The 19,854-nt window shown below is 37.3% G+C and overlaps 1 protein-coding gene across 1 annotated transcript in view; it reads left to right on the forward strand.

Annotated features, from left to right (window-relative positions):
• LOC117414204 (caM kinase-like vesicle-associated protein) overlaps positions 1-17,666 on the forward strand; it is a 40,269-nt gene extending 22,603 nt beyond the window's left edge. The window contains exons 2-11 of the mRNA XM_034024004.3: positions 9,519-9,627; positions 10,303-10,434; positions 10,823-10,897; positions 11,088-11,226; positions 11,582-11,702; positions 11,990-12,065; positions 12,239-12,375; positions 12,704-12,782; positions 13,016-13,103; positions 13,562-17,666. Of these exons, the coding sequence (XP_033879895.2) occupies positions 9,533-9,627; positions 10,303-10,434; positions 10,823-10,897; positions 11,088-11,226; positions 11,582-11,702; positions 11,990-12,065; positions 12,239-12,375; positions 12,704-12,782; positions 13,016-13,103; positions 13,562-13,975 (1,356 nt within the window). The 5' untranslated portion in view covers positions 9,519-9,532 and the 3' untranslated portion in view covers positions 13,976-17,666. The remainder of the gene's footprint in view (positions 1-9,518; positions 9,628-10,302; positions 10,435-10,822; positions 10,898-11,087; positions 11,227-11,581; positions 11,703-11,989; positions 12,066-12,238; positions 12,376-12,703; positions 12,783-13,015; positions 13,104-13,561) is intronic.
• The last annotated feature ends 2,188 nt before the right edge of the window (positions 17,667-19,854 follow it).

A 19,854-nucleotide genomic window follows, 5' to 3' on the forward strand; every position in this document is an offset into this window, starting at 1 on the left:
ATTTTCACAAGCATGTAATCAGTAATATATAAAAGCTGAAACTCCCTTGTTGTTTCAGACAGGATGGGCAAGAGAACAGCTCTGACTTTGATAGGACTGATAGTTGGTGTTTGCTAGGCAGGCCCTTCCATTTCAAAATTATTGCTGTTAAAACTTGAAGAAGTCTTTTAGCTTGGCAGATTTTTTTATTTTATTTTATTTTTATAATGTGATTCCAATTAACTTTATTGTGTAATTCAAAACTCATCTTCATTAGCTGCAAAAATACATAAGGAGTATATTGTGACAGAAGAATGATATTATTAAAACTAGTGCAAACATTGTTAGACAGCAGCAATACTGGCATATAGAAATAGAGACAGATATGATGATGGAAAGATGGCATGGAGACAGTTATATGGCATTAAGATTGAAAGGGAGAGTTGACAAACTCTGGGACAACTGTTTTGGATGAGATTCAAAGGTTCAATAAACTGGAATTCAGAAGAACTGTCAGCTGGCACTGCAAGTAAAAAATAATTGATTTTTATATCTATATTTTTTTCTTTTTCTGCTCATTATTTTGTTCTTGCTCTGTTTCCCTTGACACCGTGCAGGCTGAGAGCGGGAGAGGTTTGTTTTGAAGGCTCTGTGATGATTAGACACGAACAACGCTGGGCGTCTGGCAGGGATTCAGTTTCTTCTGGAGGGAGCTGGTGCATTGGCTGCTGTCTGCCGGCTTGCATCAGCCCTCTTCACTCCAGAGTGCGAGGCCACAAATAGGGAAGCATTGAAAGACCAATGCCCCAGGATTCATCATATTTAAACTTAGATTATTCCTTCCGAAATCTGTTGAGAAAATAGTTCATCATAAAAATCACAGAGGAGTGTCAGCTTTGAAGACAACTTCATTAATAGTAAACACCACAAGACCGTATTGGTGCTGACTGAGATGAACACTGACTCATGCCAGTAAAAAGGAGAGATGATGGCTAATTGATGCAGCAAGCTAAATCACTAGCTTTAGGATATTATTTATTGGAATTTATTGAGAGTAACAGAAAGCTAATATTTTGTATTAAAAGCCCCAGTGGTGGATGTATCTTACTGGCATACCGATTCAAGCATTTTACAATCAGGTAACTTGATTATATAATCGAAAAGAACACTCTTCAATTTACACATTTCTGTTTTCATCAGCTGTATAAATACAGCCCGTGCAGGCTGACAAATCAGGCTCCATAAGGAAATCAGACTGTGACAGTCTGAAGTCAAACCCTCAGGCGCTGTACTTGGATGTGCAGAAGAAAAGTAATGAAATTCACTACTCTGGTGGCAATGTCTGAGTTCTTTGTTTCATTGTCAGTCTAACTGTTCCCGCTAAACACCCTAGCAGTTCCCATACTGCAGGCTCCTTTACATGACAGGGCTGTGGGTTCATTCCTCAGCCAGGTTCATCCAGTAGACCTTGCCTTCAAGGGACAAGTGTACTTAAAAACGCCAGAGAATGTCCCTTCAAGGGACAAGTGTACTTAAAAACGCCAGAGAAGTTCTGTGTACTTCTGTTTATTTATTTATTTATTTGAGTATATATACACTGCTGTGCAAAAGTCTTAGACATTTTGCACATTTAGGGGGGGAGGTGTTATACTACCATAGAATCATCTCGTGCCATCTACAGAACGCCATGTCACATATACATTTTAAAGTAAAGTTTACTTTTAGTTGTTGTGATCACAAGTTTTTGAAGATTCTGATCAATGTGAATTAAAGATTGCTAAATGACAAGCTTGGTTTCTTTTCACCCAAACTAAGCTGTATTAATAACAGTCAAAGTTGTTACAATAGTGGAAAACACTAGTGGAGGCTTTGAGTAAATTGTTGATGCTCATAGCATTGATATATATTGTAACTCCTGAATTTGTCTAAGACTTTTGCACAGCAGTGTATATGCGTGTTTGTTACATTTAGCTTGACGGACAGATGTGGGTCTGTGGCAATGTGCCCCGCCCCTGTGTGCATGTGTGTGTTATATGGTGTATGTTGCGTGTGTTAATGTTGGTGTATAGAGATTGGTACACGGGATATAAACGGGTCTGTGTTTCATGTGTGATTTAAATTGTATATTTGTATTTAGACACGGGATTGCACATCACTGCACGTGCATTTAAAGTATAGTATGTGAGCACGGGGTTGCACAGAATTAATTCACGTGCTGGGATTCAAGTGAATAATTAATTAGTAATTGAATCCCAGCACAACAGTATATATAGATGCACATTTCTTTCACTCGGGGTTGGGTGTTCGAGAGTGGAGAACGGGTGAGAGAGAAGGAGAAATAAAAGTTAGTTTAAATATCAATTGCTATTACGTGCTGGTAGGACCAGCACGATACTTGTTTATTTAAAACTCAACGTGTTTGTTTGTGTGTCTGTCCGTGTTACTGTATAGTCCGTTTTGTTTGTCTCTTTATTTTGGCGTGAAGTGCCGTGTCCTGTGTTCTGTTTGTTAAACCTTTTTATTTATTTGTTATTAAACGCTGAGTGCAACCATCGCACTCAGTTTGTCTCATCATCACCGTCTGTCTGTGTGTTTCTCTCTTTGGTCTGAGTTCCTCCCTGCAGCCAGCCTGTCACAGGGTCATAGTGGACAGTAGGCACTTAATCAGAATTTGCAAAACAGGTTTGCATATTGGATCTATGTTTTTGTGCACATTTGTCAAATTATAAATGTATATATTACCACTGTGATGCCATTCTACTAATAACTGCCCCCTTAGTACAGAGCAATTGAACAGCCATTCATAGATTGTTCTCTGAATTAGTGTTCTGGCCAAAATGTAGAAAAGTTAGGTTTGGACTGGTTGTGAAATATTCACCATCGTATCTGTATATCTTTAAATCTTTTGGAGAGTGGGTTTTTAAAAGTGTATTTGTACCTACTGTACAGTATACACAGGAAGTCAAGCACCTACAGTCACCCTCTGTTAAAGTATTGCTTGTTGAGAATGAGGCTGTAAAAGATAGATGCAGCTTTTATATCCTGCATCACGAAATCCGTGTGAGGGAGACAATTTCCTATTTTCTATCCAGTGCTTTCATTTTTTTGCATTTTTAAATCCTAACATTTTAATGAACAGCTTTGTTCAGGCAGGGGGTCGGTAATACCAGTGTTTTGAGAAAAAGAGGAGACAGGCACCCCACATAGTAGAAGCCATTTAAAATGCAGGTGAAAGAAACCCCAAGCAACTGACAAAATTCCACTTTCATTCAGGGAATGAGCCACTACTTTCTCATCTCGCTGTGGACGAGATACTTTAGTTTATCAGGTACTGAAAGACTGGAATACCTTGCCGTTTGTATCCCTCATATGAGTTTTTATTCAGCAATAGGATATTTGTTTTTATGGTAAATAAATTACTTTTGCACGACTAGACCCCCTTGCGACATGGGTGGGGTGACATTTGTTTTAACTTTAATTGTAAATGTCATTGGCGGTTTTGTCATCCTATCTACATTATGATTAATGTCTTCAATATGCTGAAGAGTCCCCAGAAATGTTCTTGCAGAACTTTAAATGCAGACAGAGAAATACAAAAAGGCACACTATGACTATAATGTATAGGTTTGGTTCAGTAACATAGAGAATAGGAAATGTAAGTGCCCAAAAATGTATCTACTGTGTGCAGCAGGGTTCCATTACCCTTTCTTTGCAGCAAACCTATTTGTCAAACAGCTGCAGAGAAAAAGTAATTGTCTTGTCAATACTTTAAAGCAGAAAGCTTTGTTTGCATACCATATCTACTGCAGTCTCTGCATATTATAGTTCTATTTTGATAAAAGCAGTTATATAAACAGAACCCTTGGATTCGTATAAGCTGACTACAGTGCCTTTGTCACAGAAAAATGTTCAAAGAGTTTCTAGCAGATTGCAGCTGACATTTTTATTTACTATCCTGCAGTAGCTGAAAGTTTCCACTTGGCGGCACTAAAGACTCGCACAGGCAAAGAAAGTAGGCAATGCCTATTTATGTATTTATTTATTTATTTAAAATTAAAAATATTTACTTTTAGGATTTTGAATTGTAATGTATGCATTTCTCTTGGACAGAAAAGGGTGCCCTGAACAAAAAAAATTGTTTATTGCCATCCCAAATGTAATTAAGGATTATTGGACTCAACATTTTGTTTAATTGCATACCCAATTATATTAATTAGGTTTAGCACATCAAGCTTAATGAGCAGTTAAACATTAAATAATGGGTATGGCAAATTAGCATTGGGATCTTTGCAACACATTAAGCAAATACTGTTAATGAAAAGTGAAAGTGAAAGATATCAATCCCACTTCTCATCTGCTGATGTCTTTCTGTGATGTCCCTATAGATCAAAACCAAGCTCATATGCAGTTTTACAATGTACCAGCACACCTTTAAACCTCCCAATCAATACACTATGGTGGGCTTAATGGATGGCTGTCATCTGTACAATTTGGGTATAGCATTACCTGTGCTTCATTTTAGAAATACTTAAAGAAACTTAATAAATGCAGTGACAAACATTTTGAGTCGTTATCAATGTCTTCAACAATTGTAACATCTGTCATTAATTGTATTAAGTTTCTTAGTATTTCTAAATTTAGCACTGTTGAGTGTTCAATTATTATTATTATTATTCATTTCTTAGCAGACGCCCTTATCCAGGGTGACTTACAATTGTTACAAGATATCACATTATACATTATTTCACATTATACAGATATCACATTATTTTTACATACAATTACCCATTTATACAGTTGGGTTTTTACTGGAGCAATCTAGGTAAAGTACCTTGCTCAAGGGTACAACAGCAGTGTCCCCCACTGGGGATTGAACCCACAACCCTCCGGTCAAGAGTCCAGAGCCCTAACCACTACTCCACACTGCTGCCCCAATGATAGTTATGGATGATGGATATATTGCTTCCCAAAATTTTTCGATATGACAGCTATGTCATGGAAGGTAAGGGATAAATAATGTCTATTAGTCACTTTTCCTATTAGCTAAACCCTTTTCTGTTTGGAGAGGTTCATGTGCTTCTTATCGGGAACTGTTTCTAAACCCTGGTCTGGATTGTAGCAGTATACCGTGGTACAGTTCATTGATAGCATGGTAAAGTTAAGTCAAGCACGGTAAAACACACATAAGTATAGTAATGCAAGGTAAAAACTTGGTGAACGCAAAGTATGCACATGGGAAAAGCATGGGACACTATAAACTAATCACGCAACTTTTATACGGGTGACCTCACAGACCTCCAAGGGTTTTATTGTGATAGAAACCACTAAACAATACCTTTATTCTTATTGTACATTTAAACATTTCATATCAGTGGAGTCGTTTACCTTTTCCTTCTGTTTCTTTTTTTTGACATTCAGACATTCCATCTGAATGTTCTGCAGTCATCCACCCTGCAATGTAGCTTCCTGATTGGTGGATGAAAGTCTTCCTGATTGGTGGATGAAAGTCTCGAGATGTCTAAATTGCTTTATAGTGTGACATCAAGCTTTCCGGTACTAGTCTTTAAAAGTCCATTGTGATGAACTGTTTGATTAATAATTGTCAAGATCTTTAATAGCGATATTATAGATTTACTAAATATATTTAACCTGTGCTATTATAGAAGTTAAGCAACTAACTGCTGGATACAAACTGTTTAACAGTGTTGGTTTGTTAATGGTTTTCCAAAATATGAAATTATATTTTTTTCCAATAGCAGTACCAGATACATTTCCCCAAAAGAATAAAATTGAAAATTAATCATTTCTGTAAAGGAATAAATGAGTTACAGCTGAATTATAGCCAGGCATCTCATATATCTGGAGCCTGGGCTAATTGCTATGTAATCCCCCAGCCAGGAACACCCCCAGAAATGGTACGCAAAACTGAACCAGACTGACAGATAATGACTCTGCATCAACGTTCTGTGAAGTGTTTCAGCCTATCAGTGCTGCATTTTTGTTTTTTTCCTGAGTTTCACAGCGCCTACACTGTCACATTAGAAAACTGCAATCAAATTGCATAACCGTTTCCCTTTTTAAAAATGAATGAACACAGCGCACTGCCATCGAGACAGAACAGCAACTACAGTCACAGCCAAATAGTCCACGACAACAATAAAAGGTACAAAAAAACCTATTTGAAATACAGACTTAAACTAGGGGGAAAACTAGCTCACAAATCTGTTATACTGGTTCCATTTCTACTTATAATCTCACAACAACTACAACTAATGTAATCATTACTCAGCCCCTAAGCATGGTGTTAAACACACCACTTTGTTTTATCTTGCATGTTGTGAGAAAACAGGGAGTTAAAAAATAAATAAACCTTAAATAATAATAATAACACAACTTGGCAATTATATGTTAATAATTAGGAAATGCATTATTAATTTTAATATAAGACACTGATAAAATTAAAATTCAAATGAAACTTGAATAAATGTGCACTTATTGTGCTCAATCCTGGAAGAGCAGCAGAATTCAGATAATGCAGTATTAACATTCAATGCTGCCAACATATTTTCAACACTTAAAACTCCACCACCGTTAGAAACAGACAGTTCGGTGCTTTTACTGATTTTTTTCCTCTGACATTATGGGTCGCCAGAAGAAAGATTTTTGCTCTTTTTCGAGGCTTCAACCAAACTGATCTGCTTCCGTTTGCTCATTACTAGCACTAAATAAACAGTACAATCCTATAAGCTTAACATGTCTGTTTTGCTTCAGCCGATTGGACGAGATTATATGTGAGTCCACACTTATGAAGCCAAATTGCAAACCAGTGGTACACACAGTGCATAACATGCGTACGGGTGTGGGCGCCAATGCCCCAGCTATTGGAATATTTTTAGTACATAAGGGGAGAAGCAATTTCAAATCACAAAGCTTTCTTTTGTTAGTTACTTTAGTAATGCATTTGTGTTCCTTCCTTTTGTTCAACACTTTATTTGCCTTCAGTGTTAACATTTGGTGACAAACACTGTCCTCTGCAGTTCAATTTTGGCTTGGTTTTGTATAATATTCTACATTGATCATAGATGGAGACAGATAAAGATAATTTTACTCTGTACCTATTTGCCTGAAGCAGGATTTATAGATGTAATTATTATGAATGGTGTAATCAGCAGCCATCATTCTTGTTTATTAAAATCATAAATACGTTTTATTAAACAATAGATCTGACAGCCACAGTGTAATGGGAGACTCAGGGAATGTTATGTGTGTCCCTAGAGATGAGTGTGTGAGTGTGAGGCTTTGAATAATTTGCAAAAAGAAATAAAGGCGCTGACCCAGATTTTTTTCAGCAGTTTTTCTTAAATGGATGGTATATAAATCAGAGATTATATGGAGAACAAAAGGTAAGGAAAGAGTTTTGCAATTCCCTTGCTGGATTTTTTTGACTGCTTACTATATTTTTTCTCCCCACCAGAGGTCATTTATTAACTCTCTTATAGATGCTTGATTAGAGCAAGTTTCTGACAATAAAACTATTTAAACAGTATAAAACTAGCAAGGAATTTCCCAGAACGGTTGTGTACCTGTTCTGTAATCAAGTTGCTAGTTTTAAATTTTCTAACATGATTTTTTTTGTTGTTCCTTTCAGAAAATGCGCTGCTGTTCAAATTAAATTACACTTAAAAACACCCAACAGTCATCTTAATAGGCTGTTATATGATAGTAAGGTAAATGAATATTAAAGCATTGAAACTGCAATCAAAGGATAGCAAAAACATAGAGAACCACAGTGAAGTATGGTAAAGCATCGTGTAACACACGGGTCTGCATGATAGAAAAGAAATCCACAGTTAAGACAAGATACAGCCTGAAACATTTTAATAAAATAGCTGTATAATGTGTACTTTATTGGTTTATTGCCATGACGTAAAAATGTTTTTTGGCGCACTGCAGATACATAAGGTCTCGTTGTGTGCAAACACAGATCTTTTCAAGTATTCATAATGCATTGCTCTCAAATTACAGCTTCGGGCTAGACTCTTACAGCAGCTATGTGTATGATCTACACAACATAACTGAATTATTATCATAAGGACTAGTTCTTTCAACAAGGCTGTACATAACAAAGCCGTAACTTTAATGAGGGTTTCTGATGACACTATATACCCACAACAGTGGAGCTTTCATATCACCAAAGATAGCATTGTTATTGTTGTTATTATATGATACATTTCTCTTAGTAAACTGTTCTTTTTTTAATAATATACAAACAACATACAACACACTTCACTATCCAATCTTCAAGTCATTGTTTGGTTTGGTGAGGAACATTCTTCTTATTCCCTTTCGTTTACTGTTTCAGCCCAAAATCAAAGTCAAATACATGTTTCAAATGAAGTGTTGTTCATTCATGTAAGTCCTATTAAAACAAAACTTCCATTTGAAATGCCTTTACCAGCTGAAAACCTCTACAACCAGCTCAGACCAGTTTTAAAACAGTAGCCATTCACTCTTACTGGATATTTCAGCATGCTTTACCTACAACTTTTACATTCTAAGATGTGCCTGATGACCACTTTTGACATTTAACGAGAGGAGATTTGCACTACTTGACATTTTTACACTTTTTCACTTGTCTCCCAATTATCTGTACTCTGTAGCATCTTGTGACAGTCATACAATTATCCTAAACAATAAGTACCTGAAAACTCGAAAGGTTTTAGCACTAAAAACTGAATTTAGTGACTGTCTCCAGGGCAGCTTCCAGCTGGAATGACGGCAGCATTCAGTCACCCTGCTCTTGCTCTGCTGTTACCGACTGCAAAACACATTTTGTGAATGATATTAACTGGGGAGATTTTGCACTAATGATTTTGTCAATAACATCTCCCAGTCTCTCAGTGCTTTTACCTGCTCAGACAATCTTAAATATTGCACAGTTATGAATTGCTCAATTCTACCAATTTGGAAGGTCTGATGTGCTTTGTGGTGTTCTCTGATGACAGGCAATTGCTGTATTACACATAAATGATGTCCAGTACTATATATTGCTGTTAGACATGTGAGTCCTATTAGTTATGCAATGGCATGAGGTCAAAGAAATAATATATATGTATATATAATATGTGACAGTTATATACCACATTGGTATGTCTAAAGCATAGTTTTTTGTTAGAATGGTTAAAATCTGAAGCCTAGTAAATTTGAATTAACCTTTATCCTTATGTCCACTTTTATATATAAAATGTAGAAAGTCCTGTTTAAATGCCAGTTTGCAGGAACTGTTGCTGGCTGATGTTGATCCGCTCACTCTAAAGGTCTTGAACAGTATTATGACTTGGTTTTGGTTTGTCTAGATATGAGTCAACAACAGACGTAGATCATATGAACAAGCTCAGCAGAAATCTGTTTTCCTATTGCACATTGTATTAACTGAAGCATTAGCAAGTACAGGTCAAGTATAAAATCTATTTTTTGTGCTATACATGCAGTCCTGTTGTGTTCTGGTGCTGACCCGCTGGCTGTGTCTTCTGCTGCAGGGCAGGAGAAGGCCATGCCGTTTGGCTGTCTAACGCTGGGGGAGAAGAAGGATTATAACAATCCTTCTGAGGTGACCGAAAAGTATGACTTGGGACAGATTGTTAAAACGTGAGTATGAATCGCTGTACTTTGCATTTTTACTTCATGATATCACCCCCTCAGTGTTCCTTCAACATACACTACTGGTAATTGTTATGTTATGTTGCTTCCCTTGTGATGCCTGTTTCATAGAGATTCTAAGTAGGTTACACAAAAACAATGAGCGATGGCATTGGTTATATGTCTTCTCAAGCATAGATAATTTTTGTGTTAGCCATGCAGAACCATAATGTTTTCTGTTCTACCCAAAATTAATCCATTTGTCTTTTTTGAAAATATTTTATTTTCTGCTTAAATTTTAGCGTTTACAGCAAAGATACCAACTGACACGCTGTAATGATTTGCCCATTGAACTGTGCGAAAATCCACTAGATAGTGTTTGTAGTGGGATTTTCTCCTTACAAGCAGGACATTGATTTATGGAAAATAATTTAGATTTGGAACAGCAACATAACAGGATACTATCAATTTTTAATTGCTCTGGGAGTACAAGATATAAAACACTTGCTTATACATGCAACTGCAAGAACCCGCACAGTAATCTCACAGTCCACACAAAGCCATGACGTGTTACAAAGAGAGAGCACTGAACAACTCAAACACTGCTAACCTGAACATACCTGGTTTAAAGAAGCTTCCTTTGAGGGGACACATCAATCAATCCCCTTGATTTCCTCACCACAGGGAGGAGTTTTGCGAAATCTTCCGGGCCAAAGACAAAGCGACCTTGAAAATGAGCACCTGCAAGAAGTTCCTGAAGAAGGATGGGAGGAAAGTCAGAAAAGCTGCCAAAAATGAGATTGTCATCCTGAAGATGTGAGTTTCCTCCAGCTTGTTTTTAGTCTTATGAGGAAAGATGATATATCATCAAGCTTAAAAACTGAAGAGTAAAGCAAGTGTGTCAGTGGCATAACCCTCTATGGTTGTAAAAACTACATTTGAGCTATCAGTGACATTAAAATGACATCCCCATGACTTACAGCCCCCGCTTCATACAGGCAGATACCACAGTATGCCCCCAGATTATGATATTATCAATAAATTGTGAGAAAGAATTGACTAAGCAGTTTTCTAGATGTATGTACAAAATCTATTATGGCTGAAAGAATGCAATCTATCATTGGTTTTAGTGAAATGATTTGCAGTTTGTAAGCTACTGTCTCTTTTCTATCCTTTCCATCCCCTCTCTCTGTTTCTCCGGCAGGGTGAAGCATCCCAACATACTTCAGCTGGTGGACGTCTTTGAAACCAGAAAAGAGTATTTCATATTTCTCGAACTGTAAGTGTCCCTGTGTTGACAAATGATGACCATGAGGCAATGCTTGTTTTAATAATAACTGTAGGATTAGACACACGTATCCACACCTGGCTCAAATATTTTTGTAATGTTACAAATAAAGGTAGTCCGACATGCGCTGGATGGTACAGAGCATGGCCTCCCTACACATACTTTGCCTGTCCCTCCACAGTGCCACAGGCCGGGAGGTGTTTGACTGGATCCTGGACCAGGGTTACTATTCAGAGCGAGACACCAGCAACGTCATTCGGCAGGTGATGGAGGCTGTGGCATACCTTCACTCCCTGCACATCGTCCACAGGAACCTGAAGGTAACACAGGGGGGGTTAATATGTTATAAGAACACATAATTCTCAGTGTCGGTTTACAACATTATACCAGCCTTCCGTGCATTCGTTATCATTTTGAACTGTTTTTCAATTCTTGTTGACAGTCCAGATTATTTACATTCCCCAAAACTAGTTGGAGCTAAGTGACACAAGCTTCCAACCTCATCCTGCAAAAGAAAGCGGATATACACGCCCAAGCGTGTTTTTTTTGTACCGATAACCTTTTATAGGAAGCGCCTACAAAAAACGGAACCTTTCTCACATAGTGAAGGGAATAAAATATATTTTAAGAGTTTAAAGAAGAAAAACCTGAGTATTTTATTCCCTCTTATCTCAGCTGGAGAACTTGGTCTACTACAATCGTCTAAAGAACTCAAAAATCGTCATCAGTGATTTCCATCTGGCCAAGCTGACAAATGGGCTCATCAAGGACCCCTGTGGCACCCCGGAGTACCTGGGTAAGAGTGGGGCATCAGGGAAGGCTTTTTGGAGGGGAGTGGGTGTCCAGTTGGTATCTTAAAAAGTGTGCTGTAGGTCTGGACAGCAGGTGGGAAATGGATACAAAAGCTGTCAATATGGGCTTTGCTTTATTATTTATTTGTTATATTAAACAGTTATATAAATAGTTAAATCAATGCATAAAATGAGAAACTACAATTAGGAATGGAAATACTTGAACCAAAGGTAACAATAACAATTATTTTTTTTTGCTGATGATAACTCCTGATAATGTCTTCGCCCTCAGCTCCAGAAGTGGTTGCCAGGCAGAGATATGGAAGGCCAGTTGACTGCTGGGCTATTGGAGTCATTATGTACATACTGTAAGTATTCCTGTACCGTTATTAACAAATGTTACCTTAGGAAAGTTAGTCCAATCTTAAGTGCTTATCAGGATCTGTGAAACCAACTGATAGTGATATTTAGATTATGAAAAAACTTAAAGAGGGAAGTCTAGTGTTGCTGTATTGAGATGAACTGTTTTTGATGTTCACAGGCTATCAGGTAATCCACCATTCTACGATGAAACTGACGATGAAGATTACGAGAATCACGACAAGAACTTGTTTCGTAAAATCCTGGCGGGCGACTATGAGTTTGATTCCCCATACTGGGATGATATTTCTGATTCAGGTAAAACAAAAAACAAAAAACCGAACCACATGATCTAGTATTCTTTTCAAAGTCTGTTTTTATGAATAAAATACGGTTTAATATTCCTGAAACTGTTGTTGACTACTCAAAGCCACAGATTACTTCCATTATAGTAAACATACGGTACTAATAAACATAAAGGGCAATATTGATTATCTTAATCTGGATCTGTAAATGTTTATGGACTAGGGTGCTTTATTGGATTTGAATGTAAATAAGTGTAAATAGTCCCTTTCTAACTGAACTGCTTTAGTCCAGACTGTGAAATAATTGCCTTGTTCACAGTGTCTTCTTTCATTGTTTGCAGCCAAGGGGCTGGTGAACCGGTTGATGGAGGTGGACCAAGACCAAAGACTGACAACACAGGAAGCCATCAATCATGAGTGGTAAATCTATATTAAACAGTTTAAAAGAAAGGTACATTACATATTTACTTAATATGATATCCCTAGTCATAGCTTTTACAAATTATTACCTGCAACAGGTAATAATTTGAAATGGGTTGTGGTAAACCATTTCCAATGTTTTTTCCCGCTACGTATTTTTTTTATTTTTTCAGAAATATGTGCATAATGTATTGTTTGTATTGTTGATGAACCACTAAAAACTGTTTCTGCAGGATTTCAGGGAATGCTGCATCAGACAAAAACATAAAAGACGGTGTCTGCGCACAGATTGAAAAGAACTTCGCCAAAGCAAAGTGGAAGGTGATAAACACTTCATAGAAATATTCATTGTTTTGGTATACAATAACTGGTGAGCAGTTTTTTCAGTGGGCTGATATAGTAAACACATTAACACCAGAAACAGAGTGCGACCCCAGCGCGACTTGTCAAACTGAAAGGAATTCCAGCCGTACATCACATAGCTGCTGTCTTCTCTCGCTCGCTGCTCAGCCAGCAAAAAAAATTGCTCACCAGAGATTATAAAAAATACTGCATGGGGTAGTGTGTGATAAATGAGAATTTAATGCAGACCCTCAGGGTGGGGTGCTTTGATAAATTACACATTTACACTCTACCCCATGCAAAATTCTCTATTTACCAAATACTGTATGTATGGCTATACACAATTAGATAATGCAGATAATTTGGTGAGCATTTGAGAATATTAAAATGTGCTGACGTACAGCACCCTGTTCATCTCTTTCCTCTGTGCCCCACAGAAAGCGGTGCGGGTGACCACAATCATGAAGCGGCTGCGGGCCCCTGAACAGAGTGCGTCAGCAGCCACTGCTCCAGCAGCTCCAGCAGCTCCAGCTACCCCAGCTGCCCCGGCAGACCCAGAGGCACCAGCGGCATCAGCAGACCCTGCTGCACCAGCCTCCAACGATACCCCCACGGCCACAGAGTCAGAGAGCAGCCCGGGCAGCAGTGAAGCCCCAACACCATCAGAGCCCCCGAGCGCAGAGCCAGAGAACAAACCAGCCAGCCTAGAGGAGGACAGCCCCGCCCAGCCTGACAGCTCCGCCCAAGTGGGTGTGATGGAAGAGGAAGAGGCAGCGTCTTCGCGATGTAATGGGGAAACAGCCGCCCCCCTTGAGCCTGCTGTGGAAGCCTGTGACGAGCAGAATGGCTAAAGCGCCGCACAGCCCCACTCTTCTTTGTAATATAGCCGCTGGCATGGTGACGCTGAATCCGCTAAACTCTCTCACGCAGCAGAATTAGTATCGAGCTTAAAGAGGCAGTGTCCCATCTCTGTGGAAGGATGCCTAATGGGTAGTGCTTTTTTTATTTTCTTTGATTCTTTTAAAAGAGCCTCTTTTTTCTGCTTCAGAATAACCGCCTATTTTTGCAGGCTGCTTTGTGAAACTAAGCTAAGTGAAAACTGTTGCTACTGCTTATTTGTTTATTTGTTTATTTGTTTATTTAGCAGACGCCTTTATCCAAGGCGACTTACAGATACTAGGGTGTGTGAGCTATGCATAAGCTGCAGAGTCACTTACAATTACGTCTCACCCGAAAGACGGAGCACAAGGAGGTTAAGTGACTCGCTCATGGTCACACAGTGAGTCAGTGGCTGAGGTGGGATTTGAACCGGGGACCTCCTGGTTACAAGCCCTTTTCTTTAACCACTGGACCACACAGCCTTCCACTCAGTGTAGTCTTAAGAGGGAGTAAATAGCTTCATTTATTTTTCTTCATGCGTTATCTTTGTTGTACTTTCAATCATTCGGATTGGTTTTGAGTTCCGTTGCACCACAAATTAGATACTCAGCTAAATCCACTGCTGGCTATTCAGTTCTAACTGACTGTTATGTTCTTCTTTGACTTTTCTGTCGGCTTAATATATAATATATAGTGTAGTGTAGAGCAGGTTTCGGTTAGGGTTAGGGTTATTTATTTGTAGGCTTGGACTGCTGTTTACACATTGGCTCTACAGACTTAACATCCCTGATTGAATGTAAATACTTTTTTTTTAATTGACATTTTTATTGATGCAGTGAAGATGTTTTTATTTTATTTTATTTTATTTTAAAACTTTTATTTGAAACACTTTTTGTTTTAAACCCATCGGGGCCTGACAAACTGAACTAACCATGGGCACTTCTAAATAAAACTGCAGAGACTAAAAAAAATCCTGATTGAGCAAAGGGGAGAGAGATCCTACTTGACCACCAATATCACTTTGTAAAATGCAGCTTTTCTTTTAATGGAAGTCTCACGTTTTAGTATTAGATTGTTACTGAGATTTGATTTTTTATTCAATTAATTGTAATGTTTTGGGTTAAAACCCATTGAAAATGAGTTGGAGTCAACTGAATTACTTGCATGTTTGACACAATGAAGTTTCTTATTCAGACTTATGTATTGCAATCATATTGCCTCTAACACAGGGGAACGTGTTTGTTTTTCTAGGATGCAGTTTTACACAGGCATCCTGCAGATTGGGGACACTGCTCTTAACTTGCTGCTGTAAACAAAACTCTGTAGAAGTAGCCAAACTGGAATGCATTTTGAAATTTCTTGTACATTGCACATTGTTTGTAAGCAACTGATGGATAAAGATTTAGTATAAGCCTCAGCCATGTAAATAAACATAAATATGTAAGTATATTACACACATATACATATCTATATTTGCATTCCCTCCAAATTCCATGCTTTTCGTGATAAAATGAACAACAACTGGGCTTAAATTGCAAAGAGGGATTGATGGACTGACCATGTAAATGGATATATTTACAGGGTCACTGTAGATAGATAGATAGATAGATAGATAGATAGATAGATAGATAGATAGATAGATTGACTTCAGAGGAAGACACTGTGAGCAGCCTGTTACAGAAATAATTTAGAAATATATTTAAATATTGATGAACATACAGTACAGTTGTCCATAAAACTCCAATGCATGCACATGTGAAAATGCATGTGCAAACATTCACATGCATTAAATATAAAACACATAGATAATCACAAGTAGAAATGAAGGAAAGTATGGTATATCAGTGTGTAATTGTACTGATTTAGATGAGGAAGTGTCCAGAAAATGTAGTCATAATGATGACTCCTTAAATAACTCATTCACAAAAGTCATATACACTGTACTACTGGGTGTATGGGAGCTATAGGTATTGCTGTATATATAGTATTGTTTTTATTTCGTATTGTTTTTAAGTTCTACCAGGTGCGGATTGGTAAACCATTTTAACTTATTTTATGTATTATTGGTTTTATCATTTGCAATTATTTATTGAAGTACTGTAGGAACGTAGCAGTACATCCTAGTAAGGGACCATTTATTATAAAGCATGATACATACAGACATGTATACACACATATGTAGGCCACCAACGCACTTACCCATTTTCATATTATATGCACATAATTCTGTGCAAATACAGAACTAAACTCAAATACCTGTATGTTTCTGTCTCCCAAGTCCAACAAATCTCTGTCCATCAGATGTCAGCCTTCTCTTCTGGACAAACGACTGGGAACTCTTTTCTTTTGTGTTTATCCTGTCCTTCATGACTCTTTCTGTACAGTGGCAGGGCCCTGCTAGTTTGTAGGCCCGGTCTTTGACTTGCAGATAATCTGCTGCTTCTTTATTCCTCTAAACAACAACAAAAACAACAAAATATATACTTAAAAAAACATATACTTAAACTTTGCTCTTGGACACAAGCTTACTATCTTATTAATTTTAACAAAAAAGCTACTGTGCCTCTTTATTTTATTTGTTTAAATTTGGGTTGAGAAAAAAACAATGAAACTAAAACAAAATAATACTGCATCTTAACTCAAAGGTTAAGGGGAAAAACAGGAACTACTCGAAAAGGGGATCTCCTTGTACTGGATGGCCTTTTTGTTTTGTGTTACAGAAAGCAGTCTATCCTGCATTTCCAAAGCAATGTTGAATAGTGCTTCAGATTCAGAGTCTCTACCGAGGCAGCCAAGAAGCATTAGCACTCAGAGTGTTTTACATCAGCAGCACACCTGTCATATATTCCATAGACCATTAAACACTCCTAAAGCGTTACTTTTTTAAATGTAATACATTACCTTAAACTTTGTAATAAAAGCCTGTGGCTCAATAGACAGCCATTATAGACTATGATACCTGTACATCTGAAGCAGCCTCATGTCTAAATATATTATTAGTGACACAGGTAAAAGTGGTCAAGCCTTAGAACAGGTGATGGCCTAATTTCCAAAATTCTGGTCTTGCCTGTCAGTAAGTCTTTTATTTCTACATACTGTGGATGTAGGTCATGATGTTCTGTCCTGATTTTGTATTTAGAGTCGTGGCAGGATATACAGTATGTTACTAACAGATTTGTACCATTTTTATTTTTATTTAGGATTCTTAAATTTATTCTTAAATTCCTTTAATTCACACGCATTCATTTTAAGTAATTTCTCAATGTTTATATAAGTAATTTACACAAGTGAAATGGCTGCTAATTAGTTCTGTACATTAAGCAATACAGCACAGTTTATCACTAAGATTCATGAAGTCTAACTGTGTTTCTTGAAAATTGCTTGAAGAAGTAGGCAGAAAATAGAAAGGTGGTTACAGTATTTGATTATAACAGTTTGTTTTTGTCAGCTTTTTAATACAGTACTTTTCTGTTGCATAACCTAGACACCATGTTGGGCAATATTCTGTTTTCTGAATGTATTTATTTGTTTATTTATTTATTGGAATTAACTGAACAATGAACTGGTGAGTCGTGTTTCTTATTTAAAAGCCCTCTGTATCCCTTGTTCTAGCCAATGTTTATTAGAATATCATTTGATGGTAATAAAGATTTCTTCATTGGACTCTTGCTGTTGTTTCTTCTGTCAGGTTTTTTTTTTTTGTCTCTTGTGTTGTTAAAGTTGTAAGACCCCATAAGGTATATTAAAAACATCATGGTGCATATTTTCAGAAATCCAGTTTTTAAGTCATGAAGAGGTTACAGGTGCTTAAGTGACCCTGAATAGGTTATATTACTTTTTATTTTTTTAAATAGCAGTTAAATCATTGAACCTCCACTGGTTTTGTTTTCTGTGCTTTAAAACTACAATGAATTTATATATGTGGGTTTTGTGATGAAGTAGCCTATAGAACAATGCAGCTAACCCACATCAAGGAATTTTATTTTAGCAGAGCAAGGAATATCAATGTAAGAAACTGAACCTTTACAGAGTAGCGCCCCTAACAACATAGGTGTTTACGGGTGAACTTTGAAAAGCTCTAGTAAGGATTCCTACAGTAAGAAACCTGAAGCACTGAATAGCCTTGAAAAACAATTATACTCCTACTCCCTTTGATGGATTTCTCAAGGCAGGCCTTTTTGTGGAGGAGGATGAAGTTCAAAGGATTTTGAAACGGCATTTTCAACTGCTCTCCTCGCCATGTCCTGTCCCGGGACACTCTTGAAAGGAAATGTTTCGCTCAATCCGCCTTAAAATATTTTATTAATAAATTCACCTACTTTGTCTGTCAGGAAGATCAGAACTTATCCAGTGATGCATCATCCTTAAGAAGAACTACTAGACCAGGTGTTGCTTTAATTAAACTGAACTATTTGGGTTTTTTTTTTTTTAAATGTTTTTTTTTTTTTTTTTTTTTTTTTTTTTATTGATGCATTAGTCATACAGTACTTACCATAAACATATTTCATATATTCTTGGTTATAACTAGCGATCCTGTATTTTGGTATACTTAAAGTAAGCATTTAGAATCTAGTTGAAACAAAAGTGCTGATGAAACACTAGAATAAACCTTTAAGGACCACTTTTGGTAGGCAACTGAAAAAAATTATTGAATGTTAAACCTAGCAGAGGGCAGCACAGAGCAAAAACTTTGTCAAACTCAAGAATGGTGTGCTTGGTTGCCAATGTACTAACGTCCATGACAATGATTTTGGTGATCTGAACATTGTCCTTATCACATCATGTTGTGTACATCAGAAACAATGCACCACACGATTGAGCACAACTGTTCTTGCAGGGATTCTTTGCAGACGACCACATGCAGTATTCACCTGTTGCCTCCAGACTGACCAAATCTTTAATAATGCTATCTCCTGCATAAAAATAACAAAAGCTGCCATTTATGCCACATTCAAAAATTAAACTACATAACCCATGCAGTTGACCACTGCTCTGCATCTGCTCATCGCACCGTACAAAAGTTAAAAGAAAGAAACACAAGTGTTCTAGGCATGACACAAAAAAAAATATCATGGAATGAAGAAATGGTGTAAGAGTGGTAATATGAGTTCTGTACAGTTTGCCAGACTTTGCAAATTATATTTAAAAGACATGTTGCTAACTATACTGTATTAGATAATACATATGTATTAATGCAAGCCGTGATAAAGCTGGCAAAGGATTGGTGTTACTAGTGCAGTATATTAATGAAGAGGAAGAATCAGTAAAGTTGTACAAGGAAGCTACCAGAGCTCTTCTCGAAAAGCTCACCATGAAGGATGACATTTTACAGTCTTTGTCTGTAGATTTCAGGAAGAGAAGCAGACATGAGTTGTCTAGTGAAGCTACTGAACACCTTTCCAGTATTTCCCATAGAAGAAATGGACAGCCTCAGCAATTAATTTGTTGATTACCAGTGATCAAGCAAGTTTGACTTTGAAACTGAATCAATGCTAGTGGATGTCTTTTGGAACAAGATGAGTTAACTAAAAAGTACAGTGTCTTGGAGACCACAGTTTCCACTGCTTTCCAAAGTCATGAACAGTTCCTCAGTGTTGCCTCATAGCAATGCTGGCTGTGATGATTGTCTGCAAATGTGCAAAAATTCGCACCAAGCAAAGAAATTAAATCAAAACTACCACTCTATGGGGTATACTTGCCACCAAAGTGAATCTGTTTTGCAAACAGGACTGTTACCAATTCAGTCAGAGCAAGGATGTGCTACAGAACAGAGTGCTACCTTAAATGTACTTCAGCAAGATCAGCAAGCTTATCAGCAAGCTGATAAGCTTTAGCATATTAAGTACCACCA

This window comes from Acipenser ruthenus, chromosome 25 (genome assembly GCF_902713425.1).
Source record: "Acipenser ruthenus chromosome 25, fAciRut3.2 maternal haplotype, whole genome shotgun sequence".
NCBI classification, from domain to species: domain Eukaryota; kingdom Metazoa; phylum Chordata; class Actinopteri; order Acipenseriformes; family Acipenseridae; genus Acipenser; species Acipenser ruthenus.